Below are 19569 nucleotides of genomic sequence, written 5' to 3' on the forward strand. Positions count from 1 at the left end.
AAGAGTTTGTTTTGCCCCCGCAGACACAGGGATCTTCGATCGTTCAGTCGAGTAGCTGAGCCCACTCTCAAAAATACAGCCGATGTTCAGATAGCAAAAAGAATACAGTGTTCCACCTCTCTTACAACACTGTACAAGGATTCTTACTATAGATGCAGTAAATACGGTTAAATAACTAACTACCAGATGTACCAGATTATTGCAGAATTATTATTAATATTTTTTTAATAATAGTTTTCTCACTATTCTTAAAAGTGCTATCAACTTTAAGGAACACAAGAATGCATCTTATTGCAGCTCTTCTGTTCCGATTTACCATTTAAAAGTTAAAACAGGCCTAACTTAATTCAGTCCTACTTTACCTTATCGTTAATTATGGTTTCTTTGTTTGACTGTTTTATTCACATAAAAGTTGGTGACAATCAGTCAAATTTACTTAAGTAGATTAAATAAACTTTAAAAGCCATGCAAGTTATTGTCTATGAAAAGTTATTTTGAAGAATGTTTTTGGAAATACAATGAAACTGAAAACAACTCTGGTCCTAAAAGACCTTCGCTGGACAAAAAACATCAACAAAAAAGCAAATGATGACTGAATATGTACTTTTGCCTTAAATTCCTTCAACATCCTCTTGACATTTCTTGATTTATAACTAGGGTTGGGAATAATTAGAAATTGTTCGTTCTGGTTCTGCCTAACGGTTCTAGTTCCGATTCTGGTTCCATTAAAATCATTAAACAACTATTTAAAAAATAGTGGTAAGGAAAAATCCCCAATACTCACCTACTCAATGCTCAATACTGTTTGTTACTTACTGTGAACTTAATTTAAAGGTTGGCAATGTCAAAATTCAACATATATTACAGTATACAAATTTTCAGGTATCGGTTCTGGTTCCATTTAAATGAACTATTATAATGTTTTTTGCTATTTTACCTTCATTGAATGTAGTGTTGCTGGAAGGTAGTAAGTAATGTTGAGTAATGCTAGTCCATCAGCATGTGCTTCAAAGTTGATGTTTTTTACACTATTAATAACATGAATGAGCTGGTTGGCCAAATAGTATCTTGAGGGCTAAAACACTTGTTAATTTCCTTTAATTAATGAAATATAAAATGTTATACTTATAGCCATTTATACACACACTCCATAAAGCCCCTCTTTTACAAATAATAATGCAGTCTGGAGATGGTGTGATGCAATGATCACTCTTGAAATGACTTGTACACTAAATAATCTAACCCTCACACTTACATAACAATAGCAGTCTATTTATTTAGTGGTCCAAGTTGAAGCCAGTATGTATATTAATGCCAATATGGGACAAATATAATGTAATTTATTGGCAGCAGGTGACATCCATTATGGGAAACGCAGAATCATCAGAACACTGGCGGAAGGCTGTTCACAGCACTTGGTCATATGTCACACCAGAACCGTTATGGAACTGAAACTAAGAAATTGCTCACAGTTCCGGTTCTTAAAAAAAAAAACAGAGCCGGTTCTCGGTTCCCAACCCTATTCATAATGCTGACAAACACTGGCATAGTCATGGATCTGATGTTTTATCTGATTGAGGCAGCACGGACATTCAGGGTATTCATCAAAATGATATACTCAGATTTGTGCTTCTGTTCTATAGAGTCTGTTATTAAGTATATTGATATTTGGGAGAAAAAAATCCCACTTTAGAGATAAGATCTATAGTTGTTTTATTTTTATTTATTTTTTTTACTCAGTAAAGATACTATGTTTACTGAATGCACTAGAGCATCAGGAATCCTATACGTTTTAGAACTTGTGAATAGAATCATTACAGAAGAGCATGCTAGTATTGTTATTATGGGCCATTTGTTGTTGCAGTACCATTAATGACCTGCCAGCTGCAGCAATAATAGCCTGCACTCCTGCGGCCTGGGCCGATGGCAGCACTTGAAGTGAATCGATTGCTGCACTAGTAAATTCAATACAGCGCTGCAACTAAAAACTTAAGGCACGGCAGGCCTCCGAGGTAGGATTTGATTGTCCCTGCTTTACGATGTATTGAGTGCGAGATTGAATGCCCTGTATAAAGCAGACAGCGTTATAAATGGCCAATGTTAAAGCTGGATCCAGATGCTTGCGGTTTGGTCTTTTCAGTTTGAGGAGGAAGACCATTATGCACACACTCACATATGTCTTCAGAGTTCAGCTGTGGGTCGAAGTCTTGGAGACTTGTGGTTGTGTGTATTAGTACTAAACAGCAAGCAAATGTCCTTTGTCGTATTTTGCCATCATTGTGTTGTTCTTTGCACAGACATGAGGACCAGAAAATTAGCAAGTGACACTGGCACTGTTGCAGCTCACATCACGTCAGATACTTTCAGAGAAATGATTGATCAAAGCCAGCCGTCAACTCTATCAGTCTGGACAGCCATGAATCAAAAGGTCACCTGTGTTTTTCTCCAGAGCTATTTTACTGGCATCATATGTATGAGTAGAGATCACATAAGCTGGTTTGTTCAACCTCTTGGTGCATGTGTATGTTTAAATATGTGTGTGTGTTGTGACATGATTAATGTGGTGTTAGCTGCAGCATGCCCTTTATCCTCTGTCCTCCTGGTGGCCTCTCCTTTTCTCGACTCTTTTTTTTTTTTTTTTTTTTTTGCCATTTCACAGATTTTATCATTCAGTCAAATTATTATTATTTTTGCCTTGAACACTTTCTTCTCCACCTATTTTTTCACTTTCACTCTCATATGAAACAAAACCACAAATGACATCTCTATAATATCTCAAGTGATGATCCTTGACAATAATGAGATTTAATGGAAAGCAAATGGAGTCTTTCCTCAAGAAGTAATTTCAGATTTCAGAAGAGATTTCATCCGTATCAAAGCTGTGTGCTCAGCCTTTGATTTTTGATTACAGATCTTAGCATATTGGCAAATCTATGTTTTGGATGCAATACTAGCTTCTTAAATAATAAGTCCCTGCCAATTTTTTATTTTTTTTTTGATAATCATTTTTACTCGGATGTACTTCACAATACAGTAGAAAATTGATTGATCAAATTGATACTGAAATGAAACCAAAACTGAGAACTTAAACTAAATGTATGAAATAGTAATAAAATCAATAAAGTATCTTTCATTGCCTTCTCTTTGACTTTACCCTTTCCTTCAAGTGCTCTTTCTCTCCACCACTCTCTTTTCCTTTAACTCCCTCTTTTTAATATTTTTTTTTATTGAATTCTTATTTATTGAATTACAAGTCAATCATGTCAGATTTTCCTGACAATTCCCCAAATGAATCATAACCCTTGTGGTCAGCCTGGTTGTTCTTCTGTATAATGATTGAGCTTAAATCCTTTCAGACCTTCTGAAACAAGGATGACCTCATAAAATATCTGTCATGGTTAGAAACATTGCCATGGTACCACTGCCACTAACTGTTCAGGGAGTCATGCTTTGAAAGAAAGACATGCAGATTTATTTTTGTGTGTGTGTGCATGAGTTTAAATGCACAGAACATAACTATTTTAACTGCTCAGTGAGTCACACTGATTTACTGCCTTGCCATTTTGTGTCTGTCTGTGTGTGTGTGTGTGTAAGTGTGTGTATAGGACCATCAACTTTAACACTAGATGTTCATTACATATTTCATTTTACAGATCAAATTCTCAATTTCATCATACACTTTTGATTTTACTGCATTTCCTAATGTTAAAATTGCCACTGACATCACAGCTATGATGAAATCTTGTAAGACGGCTACCAGTGAGAGTGTTTTCATTCATGTTCACTTCTAACCTAACAACTTAAAGATAAAATGGGTATTACTTTGAATTCATGGGCATAAAAAATTCAGACAGAAGTAGAAAAATATTGGAAATCCAAAAATATTTTTATGTAACTCCGGAGTCTTTTTTTCCCACTCAGACTGAGAGAGAATCTTATTACATTTAATTTAAACTGCCCCTAACACAGTTGTCCCCAAACTCCCTTCTGTATTGTCTGGTTAGGACCAATAACGGAGGAGGCTTGTTGTAAACACATATTTCATTTTAATTAATATTTTGTCTGTTTATGTGAAAATGCAGTCAGTTGTTTGCATTTCACTGATTCCACTCATTTATTTTCCGTAAGTGCTTAACTTCTTAGTCTGATCCACTCTCTCACATACTCTGTTTAAATCAACATCTCTAACCTTGCTGGATGTAGTAATAGCGTTTTATCATGGTTCATGGTATGCAGTAACTCGTTCAAAGGGATGTGACCCTGGAGCCAGAGAGCGTGTAAGAGAATAAACATAAAGATAGCTTATCGTCTGTAATCTGTGTTACTGCCTATGTCTGACATTCACCTCTGTGTCCTCCTGTGTGTTTAGACAGTGCATTCATCACTTTGGGCCCAATGACGACCTTCTCTGAGACCTACACCACTGGATCATGTCTCTCTCATAATCACTTACTCTCGCTCTCTCTTTCTCTCTTTCCAAAACATCTTTGTTCATCTCTGTCTATTATCCTTCCTCCCAATCCCTCTTTTAGTTGTATAAAAGTTGTCCTCCCCCGGCCCTATTTTTCCTTTCTTTTGCATGACAGCCGTTTACTGGAGCATTATTACTCCCCGTATAAGCCCGTCTTTAATTAGACACCAATTTGGACGGATTTACGCTTTTTCACATGCCAAAACATTCATATTGGCTGTTTATCCCCGTGGTTAAAGGGCATAGCTGTCAAACTGACCACAATTCATGGCGATATTAAGTGTTTCGCAGTGAACTGAGCAGCATGGCGCAGCTCCGTTCCTTCAGAAATAACATGGGCTAACTGGTGATTAAGGATTTAAAAGACGAAGTGGAGATGCTCGTGCCAGGCGGTCCTGTAAATGATTCAGGAGAACTGATTGCTGGTGCGCGGCTCACCGTCATTTCAATGTGTTTTTGAATCTCAGTCATTAAAGCTTTGGCCGCATTTCAATTTAAGCCCTCATCCTCCGCTCTGGTGACTATGATCTCCGTGCTAGGTGAAAAGCGTACTTTAGTCGTTGCTCCAGACGGCGGTTATTTTTCTCTTTAATAATAAATAGAAAAAAAATCTTTGCATAAATCAAAGTAGTATGAAAGATGAAAAGGGAATTTTTGTTTTATGCGTGGAGACCTTTCTAGAACTTATCAGTTGGCCTGTTGTTACCCCATACATCCTAAGATAGGGGCCGCACATTAAAAGAAATCACAAAACACTGGCAAGCGGATCGTTCTAAATGACCAGAGTCCCATTGTATCTTGACATCAGCTTTGAACTGTGTATGTGAACTGTGAACCAGTATGACAGAGTTCCTAGTTCCAAGATTGTTGGCAGTGCCTCAGAACAAGGCCATGGATTTGCTCTCTCCCTTTGACTAAATCACTCAATTGACATGTACTATCATGCCATCTGGTAACAGAGTCATCCCGCTGAAGTCTTACTCTCTTTTTCTACATATCTCTCTTGCGCTCCCTCTCTTTTCCCCTCCCTGTGACCCTGGGTTCCTCTCTGCCCCACTAAAGGTGTTTGTCTGTGAGCGGCAGTGAGGATTAGCTTTCCATCAGTAGAAGAATGAGGTGTGAAAAGCAATCTGAGGAACGCCAGGCTGGCTGATATGGAACTTTGGCGGATGCAATTATGCCTATGACAGATCATTTCTGACCTGATCCCTCGCTGCTCTGGCTGGCAGCCAGCTACTGCCGTTGTTTTGTTTTTCTCGTGCGGCGAGTGAAATGTGAAAACCTTTAGCAAGGGAGTAGTGACACAGCAGACTTCTCCATTTTTCTCTGCTTTCCCTTACAGCCCTGCACTGTAGAAACAAAAATGAGGATGAAGATGTATGAACTTTCTATTTTACTCTTTATCTTTGTATTTTTAGATACTCTTCCCAAGGGTGGTCGCTTGACCAGATTACCATATTTGCTCTGGTGGATTCCTTTGTGCGGAGATGCAAAGATCTAATAGAGGTGAGCAAACACTACAAAATGATGCAAACAAACTCCCATTCACAAACTGTACATTTTCCAAATGCATGCAGAATTTTTACACCCTACTTTCTCAAACACACATCCAGATCTCCTCTCAGATTTCTCAATAATTCACGTCTCTGTGTGTCTTTATTGCTTTCATTTTTCATATTTCCCAGGACTCCTGTCCTTGCTGAGAGCTGTTTTTTATATCACTTGTCATTTTTATAATTATTCATGCACATTTTTTTGCTGTGTGCTCCTACTAGTTCCTCATACTATTGGTACTTTCCATAAATAGGGCTTGAAACACTTTTTCTCTTTCAACAAATGGTTAGTAAGAAGAGATGCTTAGCCTTCAGATATTGTTGTATATCAAGTATAGGAGGTCAAACTGAAATTCATGAGCTATTTTGTTTCATTCTTTTTTTCTTCTTTTTTTGTGCAATAAAATGACTGTTGCACTTTTTGTAAAATAGAATACAGTATATTGAATATCTATTCTATTTACAAACTTGCAGTTTAAAAAATTTATTTACAAAATTTTTGTTCTAAAAACAAATTCCAATGAAACCTTTTTTGCATAAGTTTGTTTCTCTAACAAATTCTCTTTATTTCAGGTGTGTGAGTGTCAGCAGCAGTTTGCTCGCTGGGAAGAGGGTGAGCGAGTCCCATTGCCATGCTTTGCTGGACGTCAGGGGTCAGAGGTCACTCAGAGACTGCTGTACATCGAGGCAACCTTTGACAACAGCCTGCACGTCCTGCGCTCTGTTAAGGACATCCTGGATGTCAGAAATCCCTCTTGGCATGAGGACTACAGCAGGTGCAGTGTGTTTGTAAATTGATCAGGGCACAGAGAAAAAGAGAGGTACTGTGAAATAGCTGGCTTTGATTGTTCGAGGAGCTACATTCTATCCATATGCCAGACACGATGCCTACACTGGAAGTGACCAGTGTTGCATTTGCAGTAAGCTGCACATCACCTCTGAATGTCCACTAATCAGAGACCAGTCAGCTGTGAGCCAAAATGCAAAATGAAGGTGCCAAATCTGGCTCTTGCACTGTAGACAGCTCCATTGACTGTAATGGAAGCGATCTAGTTTTGTTGTGTAGTGACACGCAAAATGCGTCAAACTGTGTGTCTGTCTTTCTGCCAGCCTGTCTATGAAGCAGTCAGTCCTTCTGGTTCTCATGTATATTTATGAATGTTTGTCATTCTCGACTGCTTATTGGCCTGCTGGCCTTTGGGAATTTCCATACATCTCATATTAGCATATCTTCATAAATATGCATATAATGACCCGCATATTGGGATCATATAGATATTTTTCATGAATATTCTGCCTAAATGTATGTGCAGCGGAGAGAAGATCACTTTGCCTTTCTGCCTGAGCCCAGCGTGCCCCTATTGTCATTCACAACTGTTTGTGACAGCAGGCAGTTTGGCTGCTTATCTGAATACCATCATGACCGTCTCGTCTGTGTGACAGAACCAGGGCTGCCCATCAGCCACCAGAGACCATTATCCCCTCGTACCCCCGCCCCAGGCACTGACGGACCTTGGGAAAGCGAACAGTGTGTGAGCGAGCGTGTGCATCTGATGGCCATGATGGATTGGGGCCGAGGCGGGTCATAGGGTTAGGATGTTGTTGCCAAGACAAACAGCTGTGCTTGTGTCTGGGGCAGGTGTTTCATAGTGTCTCAGCATATTGAGAGCACCCAAATCAATACCAGCCTCCATTTATGGCCGAGAGTGTGTGTGTGTGTGCTAGACTCTGCCTTTGAATAGAGGGCACTGATTTGTGTTTGGAACATGCTGTACAGCTCTACCCACTTCTTTGTTTTGTGCCTCTTGTTTATCCGTGTGTGTGTTTGTGTTTTTAGATTCCGTGGTAAAGTGAAAGATCTGGAGGTGATGATGCAGAATTTGATCACTTCGACCTTCGAGACGGTGAACTGTGTGGAGGAAGGCGTACAGCTGCTTGATGTGTTTCAGCACCTGTCTGGACGAGAGGTCTTTCTCACACACACTTAGCCTTCAATTCACACACACTTTATCAGCTCCTTTAAAACCTTGCACACTGTCAGACTGCTGCTCTTCTTAGCAAATACAGTGAATACAAATTGCAAGCGCAGAACAGACCACACACAGACTTCTGATGTCATTTACTCAGGAGGTCAGTAGCAGGACCTCACGCACACATATAAGCTCACTGCTCTCTCACCTGTGTCACCAATCTCTTTATTTGTTGTCATTAAGATGTGTTTACCTCGTTAATCACCATCATCTCTCCTGGCTGTGCCTTCCCCCTCGGTCTTATTCAGTTTGTTTTGTTCCTCCTCTTTCCTTTCATTTTGTCATTCAGCTTATCAAAATTTTAAAGTGGTGCATTGACTAGACTGTTTTACATGAATAATAGCTAAAACATTACAATGAATAATAAAAAGTCAAAAACAAAAAGGTGCCAGTGAAGGTGAAACCAACTTAATAATAAAAAAAAACTAATCAAATAAATAATTTCTAGAATAACAAGGCATGGGTAGACATTATGAAGACAACTAGTTAACATAATGATCATAGCAGTAATTTGTGGTTTCTGAGAGTGTTCATTCACATAAAGAGTCAAGCCATAAGAGGCTGTGTATTACAGTAATTTTACCACATTTTACACATTTCCTGAGTGTTTCTCTTTGATATCTTTCTTAGGCAATCAAACGGACCATTGACAGAAAGACGGTGGATGTATACGCATTGCTTAATGCTGAGCTGAGTGATATTAATTTGGTGATGTGCAGACTGTCATCTCTCACACCTGCTCAGATGCCTCGACACGCAGGACAGGGGCATTGGACTCGAGCACTCCGATCACGGATAGAAAGACCCATGGAGGTGATATTAATATTAAAGAGAGGTTAACCTAAAACAACTACAAGATCAGGGTTGTGAATCAAGAACTCTTTTGATTCAGAACTGGTTGCAATTTGTTTTTTATCCAATACCAGTTCATAATGATTTTAATGAAATTCTCTGAATGCAAAAATACTGTTTCCTCTGCTGGAGAATTCAGAACAGAAAGAAATTTTATTTTCATTTCAATCTTTTAATAATTTTTATATTTATACACCATCTGAAATCTGAATAAATAAGCTTTCCGTTGATGTATGTTAGGATCAAACAATATTTGGCCGAGATACAACTATTTGAAAATCTCAAATCTAAGGTTGCAAAAAAATGTATATACTGATAAAATCACCTATAAAGTTGTGAATGAATTCTTAGCAATGCATATTACGAATCAAAAATTAAGTTTTGATATATTTCCAGTAGTAAATTTACAAAATATCTTCATGGAACATGATATTTACTTAATATCCTTATGATTTATGGCATAAAAGAAAAGACTTGACCCATACAATGCTTTTTTTGGCTATTGCTAAAAATATACCCCAGCGACTTAAGACTGTTTTTTTTGCTCCAGGATCACACACATGCTAATTTCTAATTAAGCGACCAATTTATATGGTAGACTTTCATGTATTCTTTTATTTATATGCAAACATTGTTTAATTACCATTATAACTAGCTATCTCACATATTTTTGCTCACTCAGATTATTATTGAACACAATAGCTTGATTTGCAACTTTAAATTAAATAACAAATGACAAGTAAGCAGTCAGTAATAAAATAACAACAAATAAACAATTGACAAATGATAGCACAAAAAATAATAACAATACAAATGAAATAAATTGCTTTTTAGTATTTCAGGTTGGACTAACAGAAGGGCTATTAAGAGATTTCGTTTTTTTTATTTTACCAGTTATATACAAATAATGTTTAGTCCTATAAAGCTGTTATTATCAGAACACGTGAGCCTAAAGGGGGTCGCACACCGGACGAGACGCGCCGCGTCGCGCCACATGTAGGACAACTCGAGGTATCGCACACTGGACGCGCACATTCTATATCCGTGAGCTCAATTTCGCAGCAAGATGGGAGAGTTTTAACTTCATCTATTATTTTAATTTTAAATATATGATTTTAATTGATAAAAGCTGAGTTTTTAACGTTAATTAATGAAAATAATCTGTGTTATTATAATAAGTCTGTTATTGTTTTGTTGTATCTGTTGTCTAGGCAACTGTGCTGCTGAAAACGTAACCAAACACTTTGTAATGTTTTATTTGAATGAAACAAGTGTGCTGTACTATAATTTCAGTTTCAGTTTATAACATCTGGGTTTTTTAATATAAAACTATGCGGATGGCGCTCTGTGGCGCGGCAGAAATTTGAACAGCGTTCTGAGTCGTAGCTGGGCGCCGCGGACAGACGCCGAATGGCGCCGCCGGTGTGTGTACTCACATAGAGAATAATGTGTTCGAATTTTAAAGACGTGGCGCGACGCGACGCGGCGCTGCGCTTCTCGTCCGGTGTGCGACCCCCTTAACATAGTGGTTAGCAGATCAATGAATGAGAGGGAAGTGTTGCCAGAGTTGCCCACATACCACATCATGTTACAGTAGGGCTGTTGCAGACTGAAACAGTACTGTACTACTACATCAATGTTTCCTGTCGGCTCGATTTTTGAGTGGACTTTGCTGTTCCGATGAGCATGAACGGTATATGAGTGGAGCCAAGGAGCGCTCACATAGTGACTAATCAGTCCAATCCCTATCTGTAGGCTGTACCCTTTTTTCCTCCCCCTTTTGTACAGTAGGTGAACTCTGTTGGGGTTTATGGACAAATGAATCAGATTCCATCCAAAAACTTCCATCAGGGTAAATTTGGAAGGTGTCACAAGATAGCTTAACTCCACTGATGAGCTCTTCTCTGTGTTGAGCTAAGAGCCTTGTGTCAGAGGCCAGTGAGGGGCCTCAGCAGAGGCCCTGGAGCTCAGCCAGGATCCAGTCACACAGGCCCTAATGCTATTAAAGCCAGCTGTGCCTCTACATACTCCCTCTCTCATTCTTTTCGTCACTTTCTGTTTCACTCACCCTTCCTCTCTATTTCGCTCTCTTTGGCTTTCTCTTTCTTTTGCTTCTCATCTTTCTCTCATTCTTCAGTTTGCTTGCAAAGCACATCTCCATTGTGTTTAAATTCATTTTTCCGCTTTTCTTTAAGAAGGCAATTAAGAGCAGACGTAAGCTTTAATTGGACGCAGATATGATTATGTTGCATTTCTCCACAATTGATGCCAAAAAGGCCCATGGAGAAAAGAAAGGAAGACAGAAACCAGAGCTTATTGATGGTCTGATTAGAAGTTGTAAAATGTTTACATAGTTCCTACGTAGCCTGAGACATTCCTAACATGACCGAAGTTTAGCCTTCATTTGTTGCTATGTTTACCTTTGGTTTGTTTAGCTTAGCTGTGCTCTGACGGTTGCTTTGATTGTTTGTGACCTTGCATATGTGAGTCGGTAAGATTTCAAGACGTTGTTTGTTTGTAAGTGACGAGATGAGTGTTCTCTGCGTTCTCTCTGAGCTCATCCCATCTGTTTGTGTGTGTTTTTTGCACATCTAGGTTCTTCGGCGAGCTCATTTCCTCCCACACGTCAGCAGTGGTGAGGAGGTGCATGTAAATTATGCTAAGCTGTGTCAGACTCTGGATGAGAAGGTGAGGAGGATCTTCACAGACTGGAGTCAGAGTCTGAACAGAGAGTGTCTCAACAGTCTCAACCAGCCACTCATGATCCGCTGTAAAGGGAAGACAGGCCCGCTGGACATCAACTTTAACAAGTACGTGATTACACAAACTCCTCCAGTACCTCGGTGTTCACTGTTTCATGTTACTGACCAGGGATGTTTTTGTCCATAATTTTATGGCACAAGATTCAGCTTTAAAAAAATCAGAAAAATGTATTAAAACTTTTTAGCTTTAATGATGAGGACAGTATACAAATATCAAAGAACATCCACTTTTCACTTTATCCGCTCAGGGAAATAAATAATATTAAATAATAATATTAATCCAACTGATAGCAATGGATTAAATCCTATGCCATCCTGAATATTCCGTTAGACTTGAAGTTGAATACGTTTTGAATGCTATTAATTATTAAGTCCTTAAGCAACCCATTCAAACCCTTTCAAATAATTAAATTAGTCATGTATTATGCTCTGAAGTCATTACTGAAGATGTTTTATACATGCTGAATATTCAAGTGTGAGCACAAATACACAGACTTGAAATGTAAAACCCTGTTTATGTGTTCAGGAACCTGTTGAAGATGTTTAATGAGATTCATTACTGGGACCGACTGCTCTTCGAGATCCCTCACTATGTGACAGAGGTGTATCAGCGCAGAGAGGAACTCCACAACCTGAGAGAGAATGTCCTCCTAGTTGTTAGAGACTATAACAGGTTGGTATGGCTGACAAAGACTGACTTTTCGGGCGTCCCATACAGTACACGTTTACTCTTCATAAAACATATTTTTTAATAATAATAATAAAGATGGTATTTTCCGCAAATCCCAAGTTTTTATTTAAATGTATTATTATTATTTCATGTAGTATTATAATTATTTAGGTGTGATACATTTTTTATTTAATGCTTGAAAATAACACAGTTTAAGAAATTAGGCTTTTAAGTTGTATATGCAAATATTATATAAAATAATTAAAGCAGCGCTCTAATGTAGGGCCCTATGAACTCTGTTTTATTTTTTCCCAAACTCCGTTTTATTTTTGTCCAAATTCCATTTTTTCTGTTTTCATTTTTCTGGATTCCATTTTTTTCAGTTTAAATTTTTCTCCACTCCTTTTACATTGTTAAATTAAGGTGTATTCATTGAAAAACATGTCTAATTAATTAAAATCATAAAACTTACATGCTGCGCAAATCCACGTTCATTATCAGCGTTTATTTGCGCATCTTCTCTGTTAACAATGGCTCTCTGTAGTAACAGCAGGGGCAAGTTCAAGTTCAAAACAGTGCGCAACGTTTTGCTACGGTTTCCGCGTTGACGGTCATTTTTCCTGGAAACGGCGTGCACCGGTGTGCAACGTGGTTAGAGATGCGTTTTCTCTTGTTTGGTGGGTGTGTCAGAACTGCAGTCAAATCAGCAGCAACATGTATATAAAGCACGCAGTATTAAAGTGAACTCGCACAATGGCTTCAAGGAAAATAATGTACAAATGTGTTCGTTGCAGCTCGGCATACGCAACAACTGAGGATATTAGAAGACATGTTTGTCGTAAGTTTTATTGTAAAAATATAGGATATCAACATAATGATGTAGTTGTTTATATTTTTAGCTTCATTGCAAGTGTATGACATTTGGTATAGAAATAAACAATGGTAATTAAGTGCTTTTCCTACAAATGAGAAAGAAAATACAGGGTATTAAAACCGTATGAACTACAAATAAAGTCAGTATGCGAGGCTAAATAGATGGCTCTGAAAATTCTTCACAAAGAAGACAAAGAATGGCCTTCTCAGCTGCCATAGTTGCAACTCTTGCGTCATCAGAACAGTGTGTTCAACGCATCACCGTTTCTGTTTAAAAAACATTGTTCAATGTTTTGTCGGGGCTGATTTACCGCTGATTAGAGAACCGGCTTTACTGACGAGATGCGCATTAATGATCAGCCGAGCACCCCTAATTTCAACAAATAGCCTAGAAATATTATTATTTGTAAGTTAATTTAAAAACTGCATTATGTGCAATTTACATGTTTGCATACAATTTTTTGTAAAGTTGAGTTTATTTAAAAATAAATGGTAGGTATATTTAAGTTTAGGTTAAGTTGTTAGGCCTAATTTTAACTTTATAATGTAAAGAAATGCTCCCTACAGTTTTAAACATAAGCTGAGCTAAAATTCAGACTGTAACTGAATGTATTTAAAGAAAGAGCAACTTGTTCAGTAAACCACTGTTTATTTTTAAAAAAAATAAATAAATTGCTGCTTTACCAAAATCATACCAAACCATGATGTTAAAACCGAGGTACGTACCAAACCGTCATGTTTGTCTACCGTTACACCCCTACAATATACACATCTCCATTCAAGACTTTATCACATCCAATCTGGAGAAAAGCACTTGAATTAAATGCACACACACACACACATACTTCCACTGAGCAAAACAATTCACACTTATGTCCCTCATTCTGTTGTGAATAAAAACCTCCTCCTCTCTCACATAAGTATACACACACACACACACACACAAACACATGCTCTTCAGACTGGAGGACTCATTGTAACTCTCAGAGGGACAGAGTGAGTCATCTCTGTCAGTATTGTTACCACATTTAATGCATTCTACACATGCCAGCTGGAAACAAACACTTAAACCCAACACAAGCTAAACAGGCCACTTGCCCCAAATGGCAAAGCACATCCAATAAGACTTGTTAATCCATTTTTACCACCCTCTTGTTCTGTTATGCTTTTAAAATGGCCTTGCTTGTTTTTGAAAAATGCTGTGAAAGAAACTTGTCAATGCCTGAAAGACTTAAGATGAAAATGGGGGAATAAACAACAGCGAACTTAACCTTATATGTTTGTGTTCAATCTCAATTAGAATCATTAAGGCTCTAAATGCAGATGAGATGGGCCTCTTTTCTGAGAGAATTCGGTTCCTGGATCGGAAAATCCAGCCAGGCCTTTCAAAACTGCACTGGTCCACAAAAGGAACAGCCAACGTCTTTATCAATGACTGCAGAGTGCACGCCAACAAGGTCAGTAGTTTCTGTCACACACGCAAATACACACAACAGAAAACTGTGGCCAAACAGATGGTAGAGTGAAAAGCTTGTGTTCCTCAGGCAGACAGAGATTTTCTGGATTTGCCCTGATCAGAGCAATATGAATTTCAATGCTGGTCCAGTGCATTGCCACTAGAAAAACATAGCTAGTGGAGCTGGTCAGCCAGCATGGTCTGTCTGGTAAAGCTGATGGACAGCTAGCTAGGCAAGAAGCCCGATGTGGACAGCAGTCTGGTTTCTTAAGTAGAGAAACCTCCTGAGTCCAAAAATTGAAGAGAATTCTAGACATCTAGTTTCTTGTTTTACAGAGTACCACAGGTTTAAGATGTGGTCTGAGATTTGAGCTGTGTAACAGACAGCAAATGCAGATATCTGGCAGGACAAATATAAGCTTGCTGTTTAAAAGCTTATAAAGCACACATCTATAGTGAATGACAGATGTTTACAACTTTTACATTGAGTTTTGATTTCAGATTTTGGATTTCAGTTGTAGTTAGTTTTAAGGGGTTTAGAACTTTTCTCACATCTTAGGAGATAGACCAACAGGTTAGGGTTTGGACTGTGAGAAGAAGTGCTGGCTTTGACATAAATATAACAGATAGCTGGCACTTTATTAGAAAGACATCAACTATATAAATCAAATTGTTTCCCATGTATACTTACGCTCTTTCTAAGAAAACAGTAGAAACTGTGATCCTTTTTTTATGTTAGGATTCCTTGATGAATAGAAAGTTTTAAAGCATTTATGTAAAATAGTAAATTTTTGGAAACAATGCAAGTCTTTACTGTCACTATTGATCAGTTTAATGCATCTCTGCAGAAAAAGAACATTCATTTATTTTATTTTCTCTCTTTTTGGACAGTAGTGTATTTTTCAATAAAATCTAGTGCAGAATATATCTTAAAGCTGCGGTAGGACTTTTGACGCTCTAGCGGTTAATAAACAGAACTGCTTGCGTCTTGCGGAAGAACATCGTAGCCAGATCTACTTCTCTCTGTTTATGTCTATGAAGAATCACAAAGGTACTGGGTTACTCCGCCGGGGTATCCCCGAAGCAATCTAAAATAGTCCGAATATAAACACTTATTATAGGTGCACCCTAGTGATTCAGGACAAGCTAAAAAACGGTTTGGAAAATGGATTCATGGTGTACTCGCTTATTATATACATTTTTCTACATTTTGAACACAAACAAAGTTACGGACCGGACCTCTGATTGGTTGTTTCTTACTGGGAGCGGTCCGTAACTGCAAATGGCAATAGGACACTGGGAGGAGCCAGAGGAGCTTGATTTATTCACAGATTATCTGTCTCATATTCTACTGTCAGGACATAATGACAGGTTTAACAAATATGTAAAAAATATATTTTTACAAAAGTTACCTACTGCAGCTTTAATGGCAGGTAAGAAATACTTATGGCTAGTAAACTTTCTCAAGTCACCCAATATCGGCAGGTGTAGAAAAAAAAGTTAATTTTATACCCTAGCTATGGTTTTTCAGGAACAGGAGACTTTGCTGTTGTTTTGTTCTGATACAACTGTGTCCTTTTTGCTGGCTGATATTGCTTTTGTAATGCAAGAATAAGGCAGCAGGCTTTACTGAGAATGGAAGTGCAACTCAGTGGAGAGCAATTGTGAAATCTATTCACTTCCTCTGCTGGCTGTCCATCACTCTTACATTGTACAAGGCAATATGATATTAAAGCACTGGCAGTGGCCTTTAGCCATGTGGTAAAGACGCACACACACATACACAAAGGCATGCAAGCAGAATGCCCCATCTACTTTAATAAAGGCCACACAGGCATTTCTCAGTATAAACAGCCCCAGCATTCACAATAAAAGGCAGCCAGCCACGTTCATGCCGCCACTGTTCCCAGTTCTCTCTCACTTTCTGGAGAGAGCTGGGGGGTGAAGGGGTGGGATCAGGTTCACATCAGAGTCAGTGTCAGACATCCTTCGAGCCCAAAACAGAGCTGGCAACAGCTTCAGCGGTAATGGAGAAGTGTGGAGAACACGACACATCTGAGCTTACACACACCCACACACACTTAGAAATGCAAGTATACATTCTACACACTCCTGCACGTAGAGTAATCTTCCCCTTTGAGGCTTATTTCATGTGACACGTTTCATCCCATGAAAAAGTCATGAGACGAGCTGGATCCAGAGCTGGAAGGAAGTGTGAGATTATGCGGCATGTAAGATGCTTCTGAGAACCTCTGTGCAAACTCTCAGAAACGTCTCAGCATCTCTGCCCTCCACAGATTGAATAGAGAGCTGTTGGATGTGAAAGCTTGATGCTTTGTGGATAAGAACTGCCTCCTTTAATTTTAAGCACAGGGATAGGTTGAAATCAGATCTATTTCTGTAGAAGAGTGAGAGAGGGAGACATGAGCTGGAAAATCCTGCTGGAAAACCCCTGCTGCTCTGTTTGAATGTGTTTTCAGTCCTTCTCCCACCACATTCCTCTCACACCTGTTCTGCCTTTTCTTTTCTTTTCTTTTGTGTTGTTTTTGCTATTTTTGTTTTTGCTTTTTTGTTTGTGTTTAAGGTTGTTTTTGTTTAGTTTTTAGTTTTCAGTTAAGTCCCACTCAGATTTTCATCAACACTTTCTCACTCTGTTGTTTTTCTCTCACTCTCTCTCCTTTTTTTTTTTTTTTGCTTTGCAATTCAATGCAATTAATTTTCCTCAATTTGGTCATTAGATGGGACAGCCTAATGGAGGAGCACCTGAGCTTTTAATGGTTGCTTTGTGCAATAACTCTTCTCAGAGCATTTAGTCAAAACTAATTGTGTGTTCCCCCTCACTACAGGTAAAACATGTATTTCCATATATACTTGCTTAAGTATTGTGGATTTGGAACGGCGAAAGACCAGTAAAGTGGAATCTAATTTTAAATAATAGCACAACAATGTCAAGAATAGGTTATTCCTGACAATTGTGTCTGCAATATGCATTAGAAAATGTGTTATTGTAAATGATCCAGTAACATAGTGTTTGACGTTAAGACAAGCTTGCTGCTGAATTGCTTTGTAGAGAAGCTTTGTGTACAAAACTTTTATAAAGAAAATGATCAAATCTTCCAGTTTACTAAGCTGTGTGTTCTGAGATTAACATTTGCTCTCTATCTATGTTTTTCTGCTTTCTCTGCTTTTGATCTCTCATCTCTCCCACAGGTGCAGTTAATGGTGGATGAGTATAAGGCAGCTAGCTTAGCTGCCTCTAGGCTCTGCGAGCAGATCAGTGAGCTGCTTTTGGTGCATGTGGATGGCAAGATGGTCTATGGAGACCTGGAGTTCCAGGAGGATCAGCAGAGTCATCAGCGTAGCCAGCTGCTCCGACTGCAGAACGCTCACCAGGACATCATCAAAATCATGGCCAGAGTCTACGGGACCTTCCACCTCGATGGCCCAGAGGTTGGACTGTCTTAGGATCTTTTCTACTAAAGCAATGAACTTTTTGAGATTGTGATTTAATGATTTACCTTGTTTAAGGAATGTTGTTGGTGTAAAATCCGCACAATGCACAACCTAAAGTAGCTTGAGGTTGTCATGGTAAGGACTTCCCATTGACTTCTATATTTGTGTGTGCTTTCAGGTGCAACAGCATTGGGTGTCATACATGGAGAAGATGGACCGAATGATTGAGGAGGCGTTTCGTGTGAATATAAAGCGCTCTCTACAGGAGCTCTCTAAAGCCATCAATGGAGATGGCAAGACATCTCCAAACCCCTTATTCAGAGTAGAGGTGGTACTGACACAACAGACTCCTCGATCTCCTGCTCAGGTACACACAGACAGACTCAAATCTAATATTTGTCAAACCTAATAATGTAGTGGCTATTGATAAAAGAAGTTAAAGTGACATACAGCCAAGTATGGTCAGAATTCATGCTCTGTATTTAACCCATCTAAAGTGCACACACACACACACACACACAGCAGTAAACACACACACCGTGAACACACACCCAGAGTAGTGGGCAGCCTTTTATGCTGTGGTGCCCGGGGGTTCGGTGCCGTGCTTAAGGGCATAATGTGGTATTGAAGGTGGAGAGAGCACTGACCATTCCCTCCCTACCACCTACAATTCCTTCCGGCCCGAGACTCAAACTCGCAACCTTTGGGTCATGAGTCCAAATCGCTAACCATTAGGCCATGACTTCCCCTGCTTACGTGATGAGATGACACTTACCTTACATTTAGACATCATAAACTCTGTGATTGCAAGGCAAAAAGTATTAATACAAAAACTGTGTCAGTGCAAATCATTGTGTTGGTCACGGAGAGCTGCTGGCCATGTGTTTTACATACAGCATAAAGACACTATCATACATCAAGCAGAGGGCATTCAGAACACCACGACCTCTAAAGATCACAGCTGCGGCAGCACTGCTGCGTTATTCAGCACTCTACTCTACTCAGCTCTACAGAGGTATATTTGGACTAAGGCCTATGGGTGATGTCCCATGATGCTTAGTCAGCTAAACACAGTGGGAAAGAAAAAGCAGAAACGTTAGTGTGACTTAATTGAGTGTATTTTAGGGACAGTGGTTGCATTGGTCTGTGGAGACAGACTGCCTCAGGCAAAGCACTTTAAGTGCCAGAGGGAAGGGAAATGCATTAATGCTAGCTCAGGACACACCATTAAAGGCCCGTTTGCACTGAATGCAAAATGAATAAGCAAAACAAATAATTGATGAATAGTCTGTTCACACCAAGAGCAGGTTGATCGACAACCGAATTCACGCTTGTACAATAGTTGCTGCGTGACAATTATAAACAGTCACAGAAACCACAAGACACTGGACAAGCTACCAAGATCAAGATCAAGATTCTGTTATTTCAGGAATAAAAATTCAAACTGAA

The 19569-nt window shown here is 38.9% G+C and overlaps 1 protein-coding gene across 2 annotated transcripts in view; it reads left to right on the plus strand.

Annotated features, from left to right (window-relative positions):
• Window positions 1-19569, plus strand: part of dnah2 (dynein, axonemal, heavy chain 2) — a 135772-nt gene that overhangs the window by 19959 nt on the left and 96244 nt on the right. For both annotated transcript variants that reach the window (XM_026266849.1, XM_026266850.1), the window contains 9 exons: window positions 5890-5977; window positions 6598-6800; window positions 7862-7991; window positions 8685-8867; window positions 11502-11716; window positions 12195-12341; window positions 14512-14668; window positions 17878-18117; window positions 18299-18487. In XM_026266849.1, coding sequence (XP_026122634.1) covers window positions 5890-5977; window positions 6598-6800; window positions 7862-7991; window positions 8685-8867; window positions 11502-11716; window positions 12195-12341; window positions 14512-14668; window positions 17878-18117; window positions 18299-18487 — 1552 coding nt within the window. The remainder of the gene's footprint in view (window positions 1-5889; window positions 5978-6597; window positions 6801-7861; window positions 7992-8684; window positions 8868-11501; window positions 11717-12194; window positions 12342-14511; window positions 14669-17877; window positions 18118-18298; window positions 18488-19569) is intronic.

The sequence above is a fragment of the Carassius auratus genome, chromosome 7 (genome assembly GCF_003368295.1).
Source record: "Carassius auratus strain Wakin chromosome 7, ASM336829v1, whole genome shotgun sequence".
NCBI lineage: Eukaryota > Metazoa > Chordata > Actinopteri > Cypriniformes > Cyprinidae > Carassius > Carassius auratus.